The following is a 17,593-nucleotide window of genomic DNA, read 5'->3' on the forward strand; positions in this document are numbered from 1 at the left end:
GGTGGACTCCAATAAAGTTGTAGAAACATCAAGGATGATCAATGGAAACAGGATGCACCTGAGCTCAACTTCGAGTCTCATAGCAAAGGGTCTGAAAACGTATGTAAATAAGGTATGTTTTTATTTTTAATACATTTGCAAAAATGTCTAACCTGTTTTGGCTTTGTCATTATGTGGTATTGTGTGTAGATTGCTGATGTATTTAATCCATTTTAGAATAAGGCTGTAACGTAACAAAATGTGGAAAAAGTCAAGGGGTCTGAATAGTTTCCGAAGTTCACTGTATATTTTGTGGCATTTTGCGTGTGGCTACTGTATGTCCTCATATATATATATATATATATATATATCTATCTAAATAAAGCATTGTTGAAGACACAGTACACAGTGAAGGTGTTTTTTTGCTGAAATACCTGCCTGTGTAATATTACTGACAGGACAGTCGAAAAAACCACCCAGAGAAAGGAACACACCAATAGCTTTTCAGGACAAAGAGCTTTCAACTTAGTCCAGTTTATCCAATGGCTCTTTTTTTTGGCATTTAACTTGTTCTTCTAAAAAAAAAATGTGCCCATGCCTGGGGTTTAATCATTAGTCCACAACGTTTTGAAATGGCAACGGAAAAACACAAAAAATGTGTTTATTGGAAAGTCAGGTAGGTCCCTCAGTTTCATTTGGTTCCTAGTGAATACACCCCTGATGTTGCGTAACACAGTCACTGTTGCATTAGCCACTGTGATAAACCGTGAAAAGATGCCATCTGGTGGGGAAGATCTGGAGGAAGAAATTTAAAGAGGAAGTGGCCAAGACCAACAATGGATGAGTGTGTTAGGGGCTGTACCCAACAGTAACTACATAAATAGTGAATACCTCAGTGTTGTGGATGCACAAATTCTTTTATCAAATTTCAATGTAGAGGTGTTGATTACATTTGCAAGTGGCGATGGAACACAAAACACTGAATCACCTCTCAAACCAGTAGAGGGCGCTTAAATCCACTGTTGAGTCAGGCAATGAGAGTTGTTAGTCAATCTTTCCTGCAGGACATTCCCCAGTTCTAGTTTCATGATATCAATAAATGAGAATTTCAATGTGTAATGCTCGATTCAGAAGTACGAACACTAGATCATTAACCCTAAAACTTGAGGAAAATACACACACACACGGCAGTAATATAAAAGGCTTTATTGTATTGTCAAAACATGTTTACAAAAAGAAAAGTTAAAAAAAAACCTGAAGCAAAGCATGTTAGACTGTCCTGTCTTCACCTCTTCTTGAACCCATACTTCTTCCGTTCATAAAACAGGTCAGTCTTTGAGCTGCCCAGGTTCACAATCTTGGGGCATCCGTCTCGCTGTAGGGTCAAACCGAGAAGTGTAGAGAGAGTAGCAACTTGTTAGTGCAGGTATAAACAAGAGACGGTATAGAAATCAAGACACCTCATACGCTCATTTTTTCATACTAACGGGTAGTACATATTGGGAAGATTTTATGACAAGCCGAACGTGTTCTGAACATTCTGAGCCCAAACAGACATCTTTCCAATAAGTACAGAGACTTCAGAAAGTATTCACACCCCTAGACTTTTTCCACATTTTGTTGCGTTACAGCCGGAATGAAAGATTTAGTGAAATTTAGATTTATTGGTCACTGGCCTACACACACACACACACACACACACACACACACACAATACCCCATACTGTCACAGTGGAATTATGTTTTTTGAAATGTTTACAAATTAATATAAAATGAAAAGCTGAAATGTCTTGAGTCAGTATTCAACCCCTTTGTTACCCAAATAAGCCTAAATAAGTTCAGGAGTAAAAATGTGCTTAACAAGTCACATAAGTTGCATGGACTCACTCTGTGTGCAATAATAGTATTTAACATGATTTTTTAATGACTACCTCATCTCTGTACCCCCCACACACACACAATGATCTGTAAGGTTCCTTAGTCGAGCAGTGAATCTTTCAAAAACAGATTCAACCACAAAGACCAGGGACGTTTTCCAAAGCCCCGCAAAGGGCAGTTATTGGTAGAGAGAGAAAAAAACAAAGCAGACATTGAATATCCCCTTGAGCATGGTGAAGTTATTAATTACACTTTGGCTGGTGTATCAATACACCCCGTACCTACAAAGATACAGGCATCCACAGACAATTCCTTCGACCTCACGGCTTGGTTTTTGCTCTGACATGCATTGTCAACTGTGGGACCTTAAATAGACAGGTGTGTGCCTTTCCAAATCATGTCCAATCAATTGAATTTACCACAGGTGGACTCCAATCAAGTTGTAGAAACATCTCAAGAATGATCAATGGAAACAGGATGCACCTGAGCTCTATTTCGAGTGTCATAGCAAAGGGTCTGAATAATTATGTAAATAAGGTATTTCTGTTTTTAAATTTATTTTCAAAACATTTCTAAACCAGTTTTTGCTTTGTCATTATGGGGTATTGTGTGTAGATTGATGAGGAAAAACATTTATTTAATATGTTTTAGAATAAGGCTGTAACGTAACAAAATGTGGAAAAGGGGAAGGGGTCTGAATACTTTCCAAATGCATAATGATCTGCATGTCATTGTGTCAGTAAGGAGAAAACACTGCATGAAACCTTCTAAACTCTTCAGTTAACATACACACACACACACACACACACACGCTCTCCCTCCCTTCCTCACACACTGTCTCCCTCACTCTCATAAATACACACACACACACACACACACCACTCTCTCTCCCACAAACACACTGCTCCCAACTTTTAAAACTTTAGGCACCAAACAGAATTTAAGGAGCACCAGAAATAAATATATTGTTTGAACCGTTTAGACTAGAGACAAGCCATTTACTTTGCTGTAAAGCTGCAAGCATGCCTGTCGTGAAGCAGTGCTCCATTTTCCCTCTCTGACACTCAGATGCTGCATGACAGTGAATTTACAAAGTCTACCCAGACTGGTCTGTGCTATTGGTTATAACAGGCGATTACATTTTACAATGTATGAACATTGCTAGCTTTGCGGGCTGCTCCAATGTAACAAATGTACAAATCATACATACATACATACACAGTTGAAGTCGGAAGTTTACATACACTTAGGTTGGAGTCATTAAAACTCGTTTTTCAACCACTCCACACATTTCTTGTTAACAAACTATAGTTTTGGCAAGTCGGTCAGGACAAGTATAAACACCATGGGACCACGCAGCCGTCATACCGCTCAGGAAGGAGACGCGTTCTGTCTCCTAGAGATGAATGTACTTTGGTGCGAAAAGTGCAAATCAATCCCAGAACAACAGCAAAGGACCTTGTGAAGATGCTGGAGGAAACAGGTACAAAAGTATCTGCAGTACCGGTCAACATTTTTAGAACACCTACTCATTCCAGGGTTTTTCTTATTTTGACTATTTTCTACATTGTAGAATAATAGTGCAGACATCAAAACTATGAAATAACACATATGGAATCATGTAGTAACCATAAAAGTGTTAAACAAATCAATATATATTTTATATTATTCAAATAGCCACCCTTTGCCTTGATGACAGCTTTGCACACTCTTGGCATTCTCTCAACCAGCTTCACCTGGAATGCTTTTCCAACAGTCTTGAAGGAGTTCCCACATTTGGAACTGCTTTTCCTTCACTCTGCGGTCCAACTCATCCCAAACCATCTCAATTGGGTTGAGGTCGGGGGATTGTGGAAGCCAGGTCATCTGATGCAGCACTCCATCACTCTCCTTCTTGGTCAAATAGCCCTTACACAGCCTGGAGGTGTGTTGGGTCATTGTCCTGTTGAAAAACAAATTATAGTCCCACTAAGCCCAAACCAGATGGGATGGCGTATCGCTGAAGAATGCTGTGGTAGTCATGCTGGTTTAGTGTGCCTTGAATTCTAAGGAAATCACAGACAGTGTCACCAGCAAAGCACCCCAACACATAACACCTCCTCCTCCATGCTTTACGGTGGTAAAAACACATGCAGAGATCATCCGTTCACCCACACCGCGTCTCACAAAGACACAGCGGTTGGAACCCAAAATCTCCAATTTGGACTCCAGACCAAAGAACACATTTCCACCGGTCTAATGTCCATTGCTCGTGTTTCTTGGCCCAAGCAGGTCTCTTCTTATTATTGGTGTCCTTTAGTAGTGGTTTCTTTGCAGCAATTCGACCATGAAGGCCTGATTCACACAGTGTCCTCTGAACAGTTGATGTTGAGATGTGTCTGTTACTTGAACTCTGTGAAGCATTTATTTGGGCTGCGATTTCTGAGGCTGGTAACTCTAATGAACTTATCCTCTGCAGCAGAGGTAACTCTGGGTCTTCCATTCCTGTGGCGGTCCTCATGAGAGACAGTTTCATCATAACGCTTGATGGTTTTTGCGACTGCACTTGAAGAAACATTCAAAGTTCTTGAAATGTTCCGTATTGACTGACCTTCATGTCTTAAAGTAATGATGGACTGTCGTTTCTCTTTGCCATAATATGGACTTGGTCTTTTACCAAATAGGGCTATCTTCTCTATACCACCCCTACCCTGTCACAACACAACGTTTTAAGAAGGAAAGAAATTCCACAAATTAACTTTTAAGAAGGCACACCTGTTAATTTAAATGCATTCCAGGTGACTACCTCATGAAGCTGGTTGAGAGAATGCCAAGAATGTGCAAAGCTGTCATCAAGGCTAAGGGTGGCTATTTGAAGAATCTCAAATATATTTTGATTTATTTAACACTTTTTTGGTTACTACATGATTCCACATGTGTTATTTCATAGTTTTGATGTCTTCACTATTATTCTACAACGTAAAAATCAAGAAAAACCCTTGAATGAGTAGGTGTTCTAAAACTTTTGACTGGTAGTGTATATCCACAGTAAAACGAGTCCTATATCGACATAACCTGAAAGGCCGCTCAGCAAGGAAGAAGCCACTGCTCCAAAACCGCCATAAAAAAGCCAGACTATGGTTTGCAACTGCACATGGGGACAAAGATCATACTTTTTGGAGAAATGTCCTCTGGTCTGATGAAACAAAAATAGAACTGTTTGGCCATAATGACCATCGTTATGTTCGGAGGAAAAAGGGGGTGGCTTGCAAGCCGAAGAACACCATCCCAACCGTGAAGCACGGGGGTGGCAGCATCATGCTGTAGGGGTGCTTTGCTGCAGGAGGGACTGGTGCACTTCACAAAATAGCTGGCATCATGAGGAAGGAAAATTATGTGGATATATTGAAGCAACATCTCAAGACATCAGACAGGAAGTTAAAGCTTGGTCGCAAATGGGTCTTCCAAATGGACAATGACCCCAAGCATACTTCCAAAGTTGTGGCAAAATGGCTTAAGGACAACAAAGTCAAGGTATTGGAGTGGCCATCACAAAGCCCTGACCTCATTCCTTTAGAACATTTGTGGGCAGAACTGAAAAAGTGTGTGCGAGCAAGGACGCCTACAAACCTGACTCAGTTACACCAGCTCTGTCAGTAGGAATGGGCCAAAATTCACCCAACTTATTGTGGGAAGCTTGTGGAATGCTACCCAAAACGTTTGACACAAGTTAAACAATTTAAAAGGCAATGCTACCAAATACTAATTGAGTGTATGTAAACGTCTGACCCACTGGGAATGTGATGAAATAAATAAAAACTGAAATAAATCATTCTCTCTACTATTATTCTGACATTTCACATTCTTAAAATAAAGTAGTGATCCTAACTGACCTAAAACAGCAAATTTTTACTAGGATTAAATGTCAGGAATTGTGAAAAACTGAGTTTAAATGTATTTGGCTAAGGTGTATGTAAACTTCCGACTTCCAACTGTATACACATATACAGTGGGGGAAAAAAGTATTTAGTCAGCCACAATTGTGCAAGTTCTCCCACTTAAAAAGATGAGAGAGGCCTGTAATTTTCATCATAGGTACACGTCAACTATGACAGACAAAATGAGATTTTTTTTCTCCAGAAAATCACATTGTAGGATTTTTAATGAATTTATTTGCAAATTATGGTGGAAAATAAGTATTTGGTCAATAACAAAAGTTTCTCAATACTTTGTTATATATCCTTTGTTGGCAATGACACAGGTCAAACGTTTTCTGTAAGTCTTCACAAGGTTTTCACACACTGTTGCTGGTATTTTGGCCCATTCCTCCATGCAGATCTCCTCTAGAGCAGTGATGTTTTGGGGCTGTCGCTGGGCAACACGGACTTTCAACTCCCTCCAAAGATTTTCTATGGGGTTGAGATCTGGAGACTGGCTAGGCCACTCCAGAACCTTGAAATGCTTCTTACGAAGCCACTCCTTTGTTGCCTGGGCGGTGTGTTTGGGATCATTGTCATGCTGAAAGACCCAGCCACGTTTCATCTTCAATGCCCTTGCTGATGGAAGGAGGTTTTCACTCAAAATCTCACGATACATGGCCCCATTCATTCTTTCCTTCAGTCGTCCTGGTCCCTTTGCAGAAAAACAGCCCCAAAGCATGATGTTTCCACCCCCATGCTTCACAGTAGGTATGGTGTTCTTTGGATGCAACTCAGCATTCTTTGTCCTCCAAACACGACGATTTGAGTTTTTACCAAAAAGTTCTATTTTGGTTTCATCTGACCATATGACATTCTCCCAATCATCTTCTGGATCATCCAAATGCACTCTAGCAAACTTCAGACGGGCCTGGACATGTACTGGCTTAAGCAGGGGGACACGTCTGGCACTGCAGTATTTGAGTCCCTGGCGGCGTAGTGTGTTACTGATGGTAGGCTTTGTTACTTTGGTCCCCGCTCTCTGCAGGTCATTCACTAGGTCCCCCCGTGTGGTTCTGGGATTTTTGCTCACCGTTCTTGTGATCATTTTGACCCCACGGGGTGAGATCTTGTGTGGAGCCCCAGATTGAGGGAGATTATCAGTGGTCTTGTATGTCTTCCATTTCCTAATAATTGCTCCCACAGTTGATTTCTTCAAACCAAGCTGCTTACCTATTGCAGATTCAGTCTTCCCAGCCTGGTGCAGGTCTACAATTTTGTTTCTGGTGTCCTTTGACAGCTCTTTGGTCTTGTCCATAGTGGAGTTTGGAGTGTGACTGTTTGAGGTTGTGGACAGGTGTCTTTTATACTGATAAGTTCAAACAGGTGCCATTAATACAGGTAACGAGTGGAGGACAGAGGAGCCTCTTAGAGAAGAAGTTACAGGTCTGTGAGAGCCAGAAATCTTGCTTGTTTGTAGGTGACCAAATACTTATTTTCCACCATAATTTGCAAATAAATTCATTAAAAATCCTACAATATGATTTTCTAGATTTTTTTCCCTCAATTTGTCTGTCATAGTTGACGTGTACCTATGATGAAAATTACAGGCCTCTCTCATCTTTTTAAGTGGGAGAACTTGCACAATTGGTGGCTGACTAAATACTTTTTTCCCCCACTGTATATATACACACACACACACACACAGTACCAGTCAAAAGTTTGGACACCTACTCATTCCAGGGTTTTTCTTTATTTTTTATAACTATTTTCTACATTGATGAATAATAGTGAAGACATCAAAACTATGAAATAACACATATGGAATCATGTGGTAACCAAAACAGTGTTGGCAGGGCCAATTGTTGGCCGCCTCATGGGCCTCGGCCGGCTGTGACACAGCCTGGGATCGAAACCGGGTCTGTAGTGACGCCTCAAGCACTGCGATGCAGTGCCTTAGACCGCTGCGCCACTAAATTTATAAACAAAACTGACTTTATAAACATCGTATAACAGAAGCCAGCAGGTTCTTTAGATCGGTTGGCCAGAAAGTATCATATGAAACAGTATGACATATTAAATTAAATTACTACGGTATTCTAAAATGTTGGTATCATAAGTACCATGACGTTTTGATACCGTGATAGTACCGGTATACCTGTGCAACACTATGAGAAAGCATGCTCTGGCAAGAGGGGGAATGCCCACTTTGACAGACCGGAACCGTGACCATTTCTTTCAATGGGAAAATGTGGATATGCGTCATCTCCTTTTCTCTAATATTTCTGGTATAATATTCTGTCTTCTGACAGGTGGCGTCACTCCTACGCGATACTCGTCCCTCAACCGATAGAATCGTTGCGCTATCTGACGTGAGACAATGGGTATAAACTGGATTATAGAACCACTTTCATTTCAATTGTCTGCTTAGACTGCTATAATTTGTTCACAACATTAATGTACCTGCACACACTGTTGAATTATCCCGTATAGTTTATTCCAATGTTGTTTATTGGAAACATTGCAATAAACTATACAGGCGCATTCAACGGTGTGCAGGTATTTCTACTCCTTTTATAATCCAAGTGTGAGAAAGAGGTGAGAGAGTAGGACACCTACATCTTTCTCCTGGATGGTGCACTCCTTGCAGTAGTAAGCATCAGACACACCAGGACCTCCACAGATGACACAGCGCCCCTGGTAGGACCCGTAGTTGCATTCGTCACAGATGCGCACCAGCGTGCACGGCCTCACATACGAATCACAAATCACACACTTTCCATCACCTAGGAGAGTGGGGAGAGAGGGATGAGTGTGTTAATTCCATTTTGAACTGAGCCATGCACATATGCAGATAAAGACATCAAAGTGTTGATTATAATACATATTACGTGCAGGATGTTTGGGGTAAATCTGAGGAAGTGGAGAAATAAGTATTAACTACCCTGTGTATTGGGTCGTTCCATATGATTTAAATCCCTTTCTGACTGCACGAAACCTTCCATACATGTTAGCCGAGGCCCATGAGTCAGACTCCAGATTTGAATTGAATTAGCCTCTAATGAATTTGAGAATGATTAGTTGCTGCATTCAAAGTCTGACCAAGGCCCGTCTCCCCCGATTGCACAGTTTGGCTGGGAGGCCAGTTCTAGGAAGAGTCTTGGTGGTTCCAAACTTCTTCCATTTAAGAATGATGGAGGCCACTGTGTTTTTGGGGACCTTCAATGCTGCAGAAATGTTTATGTACCCTTCCCCAGATCTGTGCCTTGACACAATCCTGTCTCGGAGCTCTACAGACAATTCCTTCGACCTCATGGCTTGGTTTTTGCTCTGACATGCACTGTCAACTGTGGGACCTTACATAAACAGGTGTGAGCTTTTCCAAATCATGTCCAATCAATTGAATTTAACACAGGTGGACTCCAAGTTGTAGAAACATCTCAAGGATGATCAATGGAAACAGGATCCACCTGAGCTCAATTTCGAGTCTCATAGCAAAGTCTGAATACTTATGTAAATAAGGTATTTCCGTTTTTTCTAAAAACCCGTTTTCGCTTTGTCATTATGGGGTATTGTGTGTAGATTGATGAGGAAAATCTTTAATTTAATACATTTTAGAATAAGGCCGTAACGTAACAAAATGTGGAAAAAGTAAAGGGGTCTGAATACTTTCCGAAGGCACTGTCATTCATAAATCTTAACATAAACCATTGGTCAAATTAACCCCAGAATTTGTATATAAACTCAATACATTAAGTAATGACTTTAAGAATGATTACCTGTTGCATTCAAAGATAATCAACCTACCAGTGGCGTGTATTCATGGATGCCAAGGGAAGCCAGGCTTCCCAAAAAAATGTACCAAGAAAAAAAAATAAAGATACTAAATAATTTACTTAACCTCTCTGTTTCATAAATGTCCTTCAATACGCAAGAGGCTGAATGTATCTCACTGGTTAAAGCATCCGAGCGAACGAAACAGCGACCCTCAGTTGCAGTATGTGTAGCGTATCTATCTGACGCTGTCAGGTCAGAAAGAGTATGACATTGTTGCCGCCCGTAGCATTGAATGCTAGGGAAGCCAGCGAGCATTTGGCCTTCCTTAACATTTTTTTATTAAAAAGATAAATAACCAATCAGCGTTGAGCGAAACCGAGTGAGCTATGATGTGAGTAGTCCTGGTGCACAAAAAATAAAATAAAATGGGAAACCAGTTTGAATTTGGCTTCAGACCAATCACATCACAAGCCAAATGTAATTTTTGACAGATTTTGTTTTTGAATGGTTGCATCTCATTTTGTTGTTGTCCTCTGGTGGCTAGCTAGCTAAAATCAGCCCTTTCCTAAATTAGCCATGGATGGAGATAGGGATTTGGACTTGTGGTTTTACTTAATTCTCCATACTGGCCAATGATTATAACGGCGATTCTGATCCAACCATACATTCATGCATTGTGCCCCTGGCCTAAGAGGATGGAAGTTCTACATGTAGCTAGATGTAGTATGCTAATGTTAACTAGCTGGCCTGGCGTATTGTTGCCCATGAAAGGAAGTTAGTCTAGCAATCAAGTATTTTAGCCAGGTAGCCTAGGACAACAAAAACTAAAAGAGTGTACTGTATGACAGAGTCATAGACCGTTTAGGCAAAATGAAAGAGGAGGATGGCATTGGCGTTTCTCTACAAGTAGGGTGAGTCAACATATGTTTATTTCTACATGCACGCATGCACACACGGAAATCAGTACCATGGACAGCCACATCATATTTAGCTTACGTTGATTGGACTATATCGTTTTTGTTATCACGGTATTAGACTATGCATCAGTGATTAGATGAAGTTGAAATGGTGCTGGAATAGTGGAGGCAGCTCCTGTTCTCTTTGCGACTTGCAGTAACTCTGTGGTTCTAAATCAATAGTTGTTTAGTTGTCAAAAAATTTCGGAAACATTACCTTGCTTGACCGTGCTCTAGGTCATGTAACTGTTTGTTACATGCAAGAAGTTTTGTGGACTTCACCATACACACATTGCTCTCCAGTTTTGTAATCAAACAAATGTGTGGTTTAATTTATTCTGCCATTGTCTTATTGTCTCGGTGTCAAGGCATATGAACTAACAGGTTATAGAGCAAACGCAATTATCACAACACACAGGTTGTAATATGGCTTTTTTTTTTTCTGGATTGGCATCTCTGGTGATTTTACCCACGCACTGCTACTGCAACCTACATCACCAGATTAAACTTCACTTGCGTATTGAGAGATAAACATGGTAATGGTTTCACTGATTGCACATATCTTGTGTCCTATCTGTCATCATGTGAACCCCTTTCATTGCTGCTTGCAGCTATATTTGGAAGTTAAAGTTTCAATTCAGTTTAAATGTCATTGGTGTACCAGCTAAATTACAGGTGTCTTAAGTAGAGTTTAATATTTTCCCGGAATTTTACATATGTTCCACCCCGAAAATAAATCACATTTTTCCCGGGTAACCCGGTATTTCCCTCCAAAACCTGCAGTGTCATTCAAAAGCATTATAAAGCACATAAAATGTCTGGATTTGATTAGAGCATCATGAAAATTTAAACCTGATGCTACCTGAGCCATATATTAAATACATTTTATGAGCCCTACATTAACGACATTAAATGAGCCCGAGCCCAAAAGATTGTGCCATTATACAATACAAATATGATATAGGCTATTGCACATTACAAACGACAGAAAAACATAAACGCCCATTGATGTAACTAGCTATAGGCTCTCCTGGGTAAATAAATTAAACTAGCTCCAGTAGGCTAGTCTGTGAACTGTATTACTGTACTGTATTGTACTATACTGTTTTATATGGACTGGAATTACGCACATCGTTTCAACCATGATAAAGCAGAAGAGAACATGCGATTCTGGTGCAGCACATGTGGCTTACAAAGTTACAAGTATAGGCTAGCGAATTTGATTTTAATTTTGAAATATAATAGGGCCTCTTTGTATAACTAGTAGGCGGACTCATATATACTGTACCTTTCATAATATTTCCCCTAATGTTATTAGCCTACCTCTTTCTCTCTCTATTGTTGCTTCATTCCTTCCTCGCTTTCAACAGTTAAATGAAATAAGTTGCTGTCCTTATCTTAATCATTCTAATGACATCCTTGAATAATATAGGACTAGATTTAGATGCAGAAGGCTTTCACTTCTCTTCACGAATATTGAGTGGTTATGGGTCTGAATAAATAACTGCTATAGCCTACTGCGTTCGCTCTTCTTTCAAACTACCCGTGAGTTCTATTGGCCTGCTGTGTTTAACATTCAGAAAAAAAGAGCTTGCGTCACTCTTCGAATAGATTATTGGTATAAGTAATGCTAAAAAAAATAATGTCCAGCAAGCTATTCTAGTCTAGCTTTCCCTGCATGGGACTCCAAGAGCTAAGGAGCATTTTTAAGGTGGTCCTCTGTAGCTCAATTGGTAGAGCATGGCGCTTGTAAAGCCAGGGTAGTGAGTTCGATCCCCGGGACCACCCATACTTAAAAATTTATGCGCACATGACTGTAAGTCGCTTTGGATAAAAGCGTCTGCTAAATGGCATATTATTATTAAGGAGAGGTGCTTGCGTATTGCGCAAGAGACAGAGGCTATAAGTTAGAAGCTTATTATGCATAACCCATCATTAATGAGCTAAATATAAGGCTAATACTGCATTGAATTTATTACCTGAAAGAGGTAGGCTAGGACATCTATATATAGGGCTATATATCAATCTAGAACAGGATTATCTATTTTGGATGCAATTTGAATGGAGTTGGAGTGAGAGAGCTCACGTGTGCACTGATTTAAAGCAACGATATTCGATTGATAGGCTGTTTTAAAACTCTGCAGCTGCATTTTTTCCCTTTTCTTTACAATAAAAAAATAAGGTGACCCCCGAAAGCCAGATGGAGATGTGTAAATTAGACGCGCAGTCGGTCTTTATATTACTGTAGCTTAGGCCATGCTACAGCAAATGTAGACCTACCTGTCACAAGAAAAAAAAATGACCATGAGATGATAGGTCTACTACATGCAATGTGAACTGCTCCATACTGAGATGGGTCTGTCCCCACCCTGAGCGTTGATTCATCATGCAGAGGCTGTAGAGAAGCCAGATTTAGACATTGCATATAATTTAACAGTTCCTTTTCACGCCATGCTGTTCATAAAAATAATATCTTATAATTTACTGGTTTCTCGCAGATATTTATCCCGGTAAATCTCAGTAACCGGTTTCCCGCCATTCAACCCTTGTCTGAAGGGATAGGTCCATTCTATGAATTGTATTTCTATGATTGAAATGACACCCACCCTGTATTCAAGAGTATACTGTGTCTCAACCGATGACAGGCACAACCATATTTGTAGAGGGTCTCTACAACCACTGTGATTATTATTTGACCCTGCTGGTCATCTATGAACATTTGAACCTCTTGGAGAAAAATCTGGCCTTAATGGCCATGTACTGTTACAATCTCCACCCGGCACAGCCAGAAGAGGACTGGCCACCCCTCAGAGCCTGGTTCCTCTCTAGGTTTCTGCCTTTCTAGGGAGTTTTTCCTAGCCACCATGCTTCTACATCTGCATTGCTTGCCGTTTGGGGTTTTAGGCTGGGTTTCTGTATAGCACTTTGTGACATCTGCTGATGTAAAAAGGGCTTTATAAATACAATTTGATTGATTGGTCTAAGAGCTACAACATTTGTGAAAATTAAATAAATAAATACGGTGTTTATACTTTTAGATAATTGAGGTTAAAACAGAAAATATTTTTCTCAAGAAACCATAGAATAGTTTGACAACCCTGTTTGTAAGCCTCCAAATGTTATTTAAAATGTTTACATTTTAGTCAATTAGCAGACGCTCTTATCCAGAGCGACTTACAGTAGTGAGTGGATATCAAACTCAACCGTTTATCTTTTACAGTGATGAAGACATGGACGTCTCATGATAGGATGCAGCTACAGTTTGTTACGCAAGCTGTGATAACTATGTTTCCATACTCAATGTTACAGCTTAGCTTATACAAAACGCTGATTTTTCTAGTAAACTGCTTTTGGTGATACTTTCTTCAATCTCGATTCTGGGAAAAAAATCGTATAAATATCCATGTCCAGTTGCAGGTGGTTTTACAAAAACCAGAGAACTCAGAAAGATATTAAATCCATGTTTCGTATCAAGTGAGAAATGCCCTTTGCATGCGTGTAGATCTTTGTTTTAGTCGCACTGACATCTACACATGGCTGCGGCGCATAGAAATCTAGTTCCTGCAAAGATGCTGGGAAATGCTAGATGTGCAGCAATTAAGATGGCTAGGAACCTCCTCGCGCTGTACAAAACATCATTTAATATCTTCCTGAGTTCTCTGGTTTTTGTAGAACCACCTGCAACTGGACACGGACATTTAACCTTTCCTCAATTGAGAACGAATAAAGTATCACCAAGAGCAGGTTAGTTTAAAAATCTATGGCAGCGTTTTGTATAAACTAAGTATCATCAAGTATGAAAACATAGTTATCACATATCTTGCGTAACAAACTGTAGCTAGGTAGGGTAGGCAAAACGGGGTCAACTTTGAGTACCTCTATCTCCTGAATGTTTTGGCATTCAGGTCCATAAAGTCACCTTCTCACCACTTCGGGCAAGCATTGTATGAAAGGTTTCATTTTGCCCAATATTGGACTAAATGAGCCTAACGTTACTCCTTAGTCCAAGGATCTTACATGTTCCTTTTAAAGGGCGAATTGGCTCTAGAAGCCAAAACAGCCAAATACTCCATCTAAACGTGAATCGATTTTCGATTGTGATACGGTTCTAGAAACAAAAATCCCTCTACTTTCATATCACATCAATAATTTCACAAATGCAAAATACATACTTACTGTTTTAAAACAGTTAGCCTACATTATTTTTCAGTGACAAAACGTTTGTGGCGTCTATTTTCCATTTACACACAGGTGTTCGGAGATGCAGATAATGGTAGCTAATTAACGTTAGCATAGGTAGTCCACTGTCTTCCATCTGTTATATATATATATATCCATGTTACAGCGCTTGTTTACGGAAAACAGATGGAAGACAGTGTGTGTGTGTATATATATATATATATATATATATATATATATATATACACACACACACAGCTCAAAAAAATAAAGGGAACACTTAAACAACACAATGTAACTCCAAGTCAATCACACTTCTGTGAAATCAAACTGTCCACTTAGGAAGCAACACTGATTGACAATACATTTCACATGCTGTTGTGCAAATGGAATAGACAACAGGTGGAAATTATAGGCAATTAGCAAGACACCCCCAATAAAGAAGTGGTTCTGCAGGTGGTGACCACAGACCATTTCTCAGTTCCTATGCTTCCTGGCTGATGTTTTGGTCACTTTTTTAATGCTGGCGGTGCTTTCACTCTAGTGGTAGCATGAGACAGAGTCTACAACCCACACAAGTGGCTCAGGTAGTGCAGCTCATCCAGGATGGCACATCAATGCGAGCTGTGGCAAGAAGGTTTGCTGTGTCTGTCAGCGTAGTGTTCAGAGCATGGAGGCGCTACCAGGAGACAGGCCAGTACATCAGGAGACGTGGAGGAGGGCAACAACCCAGCAGCAGGACCGCTACCACCTCCTTTGTGCAAGGAGGAGCAGGAGGAGCACTGCCAGAGCCCTGCAAAATGACCTCCAGCAGGCCACAAATGTGCATGTGTCTGCTCAAACGGTCAGAAACAGACTCCATGAGGGTGGTATGAGGGCCCGACGTCCACAGGTGGGGGTTGTGCTTACAGCCCAACACCGTGCAGGACGTTTGGCATTTGCCAGAGAACACCAAGATTGGCAAATTCGCCACTGGCGCCCTGTGCTCTTCACAGATGAAAGCAGGTTCACACTGAGCACATGTGACAGAGTCTGGAGACGCCGTGGAGAACGTTCTGCTGCCTGCAACATCCTCCAGCATGACCGGTTTGGCGGTGGGTCAGTCATGGTGTGGGGTGGCATTTCTTTGGGGGGCCGCACAGCCCTCCATGTGCTCGCCAGAGGTAGCCTGACTGCCATTAGGTACCGAGATGAGATCCTCAGACCCCTTGTGAGAACATATGCTGGTGCGGTTGGCCCTGGGTTCCTCCTAATGCAAGACAATGCTAGACCTCATGTGGCTGGAGTGTGTCAGCAGTTCCTGCAAGAGGAAGGCATTGATGCTATGGACTGGCCCGCCCGTTCCCCAGACCTGAATCCAATTGAGCACATCTGGGACATCATGTCTCGCTCCATCCACCAACGCCACGTTGCACCACAGACTGTCCAGGAGTTGGCGGATTCTTTAGTCCAGGTCTGGGAGGAGATCCCTCAGGAGACCATCCGCCACCTCATCAGGAGCATGCCCTGGCATTGTAGTGAGGTCATACAGGCACGTGGAGGCCATACACACTACTGAGCCTCATGTTGACTTGTTTTAAGGACATTACATCAAAGTTGGATCAGCCTGTAGTGTGGTTTTCCACTTTAATTTTGAGGGTGACTCCAAATCCAGACCTCCATGGGTTGATACATTTGATTTCCATTGATAATTTTTTTGTGATTTTGTTGTCAGCACATTCAACTATGTAAAAAAAAAAAAAAGTATTTAATAAGATTATTTCATTCATTCAGATCTAGGATGTGTTGTTTAAGTGTTCCCTTTATTTTTTTGAGAAGTGTATGTATATATATATATATATATATATATATATATATATATATATATATATATATATATATATATATATATATATATATATATATATATATAAATAATTTATTGCCACTATGAAAGATAAGGTCCTTAAACTTTCAAAACCGTACCGCAAGCAATGCGTGTTTATGTTCAAACCGAGCATCGCGGCTCTTAACAACCCCCCATTTGAGACAGGACCCTATGTGAGACAGACAGATGTAGAGTTGTAAACGTTTGATATTGAAACTTACATTTCTCGCACAATCTTCCAATAGCTGAAAAGTAAACAGAACAAATCAGTGATTGAACATGATTACAAAGTACCCAACAGAGAATTGTTTCATAAAGCTGGCTAAGCGAGTATGCAATCAATAACAGTTCTGAGTCAACTTAGCTACAATATAGCTAACTATAACGTTAGAAGGCAAGTCAAAGGGTTGATGAAGAAGCAAGTTATGGTAAAGTTAACTAGCTAAATGAATGAACAACATTTGCTAACTGCTCCTACTAGCATGCTAGTTACTGTACTAGCTTAGCTAGCTAGCCACTATCAACAAAAGGCTTGAGCACAGCAATAACCATTCACAGCACAGATAATTGCTGACTAGAAGTTAGTACTAAAACAATCCTATGCAGTGAAAATAAAATGAACAGCTTACCGACACCGGCTTGTTTTCTACAAAATATCAAATCTGGATGATGTTTAGCCATTGTCGGCGAACGCAGGGCATGCGATAGCTATGTTGAACTTTGAACTTTGACCCACAAACACACGTGACCTTTCAACTTCGTATTTTCGTTTAGTTTCTTTTTCGGATCATATTATTTGAGATTATTTCACGTTAGTTCAAATTACTATGGCTATGGATATGTTCGTGAATTAATCTGGCTAAATTCAAAGGGAGAATTTTAAATATGAACCCCACATAATTAATTCCGGGGTCCTTGCAGCTACGTATACAAAATATTAAATACAAAATAGCAGGGTTTAATGTTTGGCATCCATATCCTATATTAGTTAAGAAAATATATTGTATATACATTTCTGAATTCAAAATTAGAGTAGGACCCAGAAAACCTCTATTTCTATT

The 17,593-nt window shown here is 40.3% G+C and overlaps 1 protein-coding gene across 1 annotated transcript; it reads right to left on the minus strand.

Moving 5' to 3' along the window:
• Positions 1 to 1,170: 1,170 nt before the first annotated feature.
• Positions 1,171 to 17,251, minus strand: LOC311100486 (PHD finger-like domain-containing protein 5A). The gene is made up of 4 exons (XM_084141409.1): positions 17,162 to 17,251; positions 16,754 to 16,777; positions 8,373 to 8,539; positions 1,171 to 1,354 (listed from the first exon to the last, which is right to left on the minus strand). Exons 1-4 carry the CDS (start codon positions 17,211 to 17,213, stop codon positions 1,265 to 1,267), a joined length of 333 nt encoding a protein of 110 aa, XP_083997535.1. The 5' UTR covers positions 17,214 to 17,251; the 3' UTR covers positions 1,171 to 1,264.
• Between the last annotated feature and the right edge of the window lie 342 nt (positions 17,252 to 17,593).

This window comes from Coregonus lavaretus, assembly GCF_964263955.1.
Source record: "Coregonus lavaretus genome assembly, chromosome: 25".
Taxonomy (NCBI): domain Eukaryota; kingdom Metazoa; phylum Chordata; class Actinopteri; order Salmoniformes; family Salmonidae; genus Coregonus; species Coregonus lavaretus.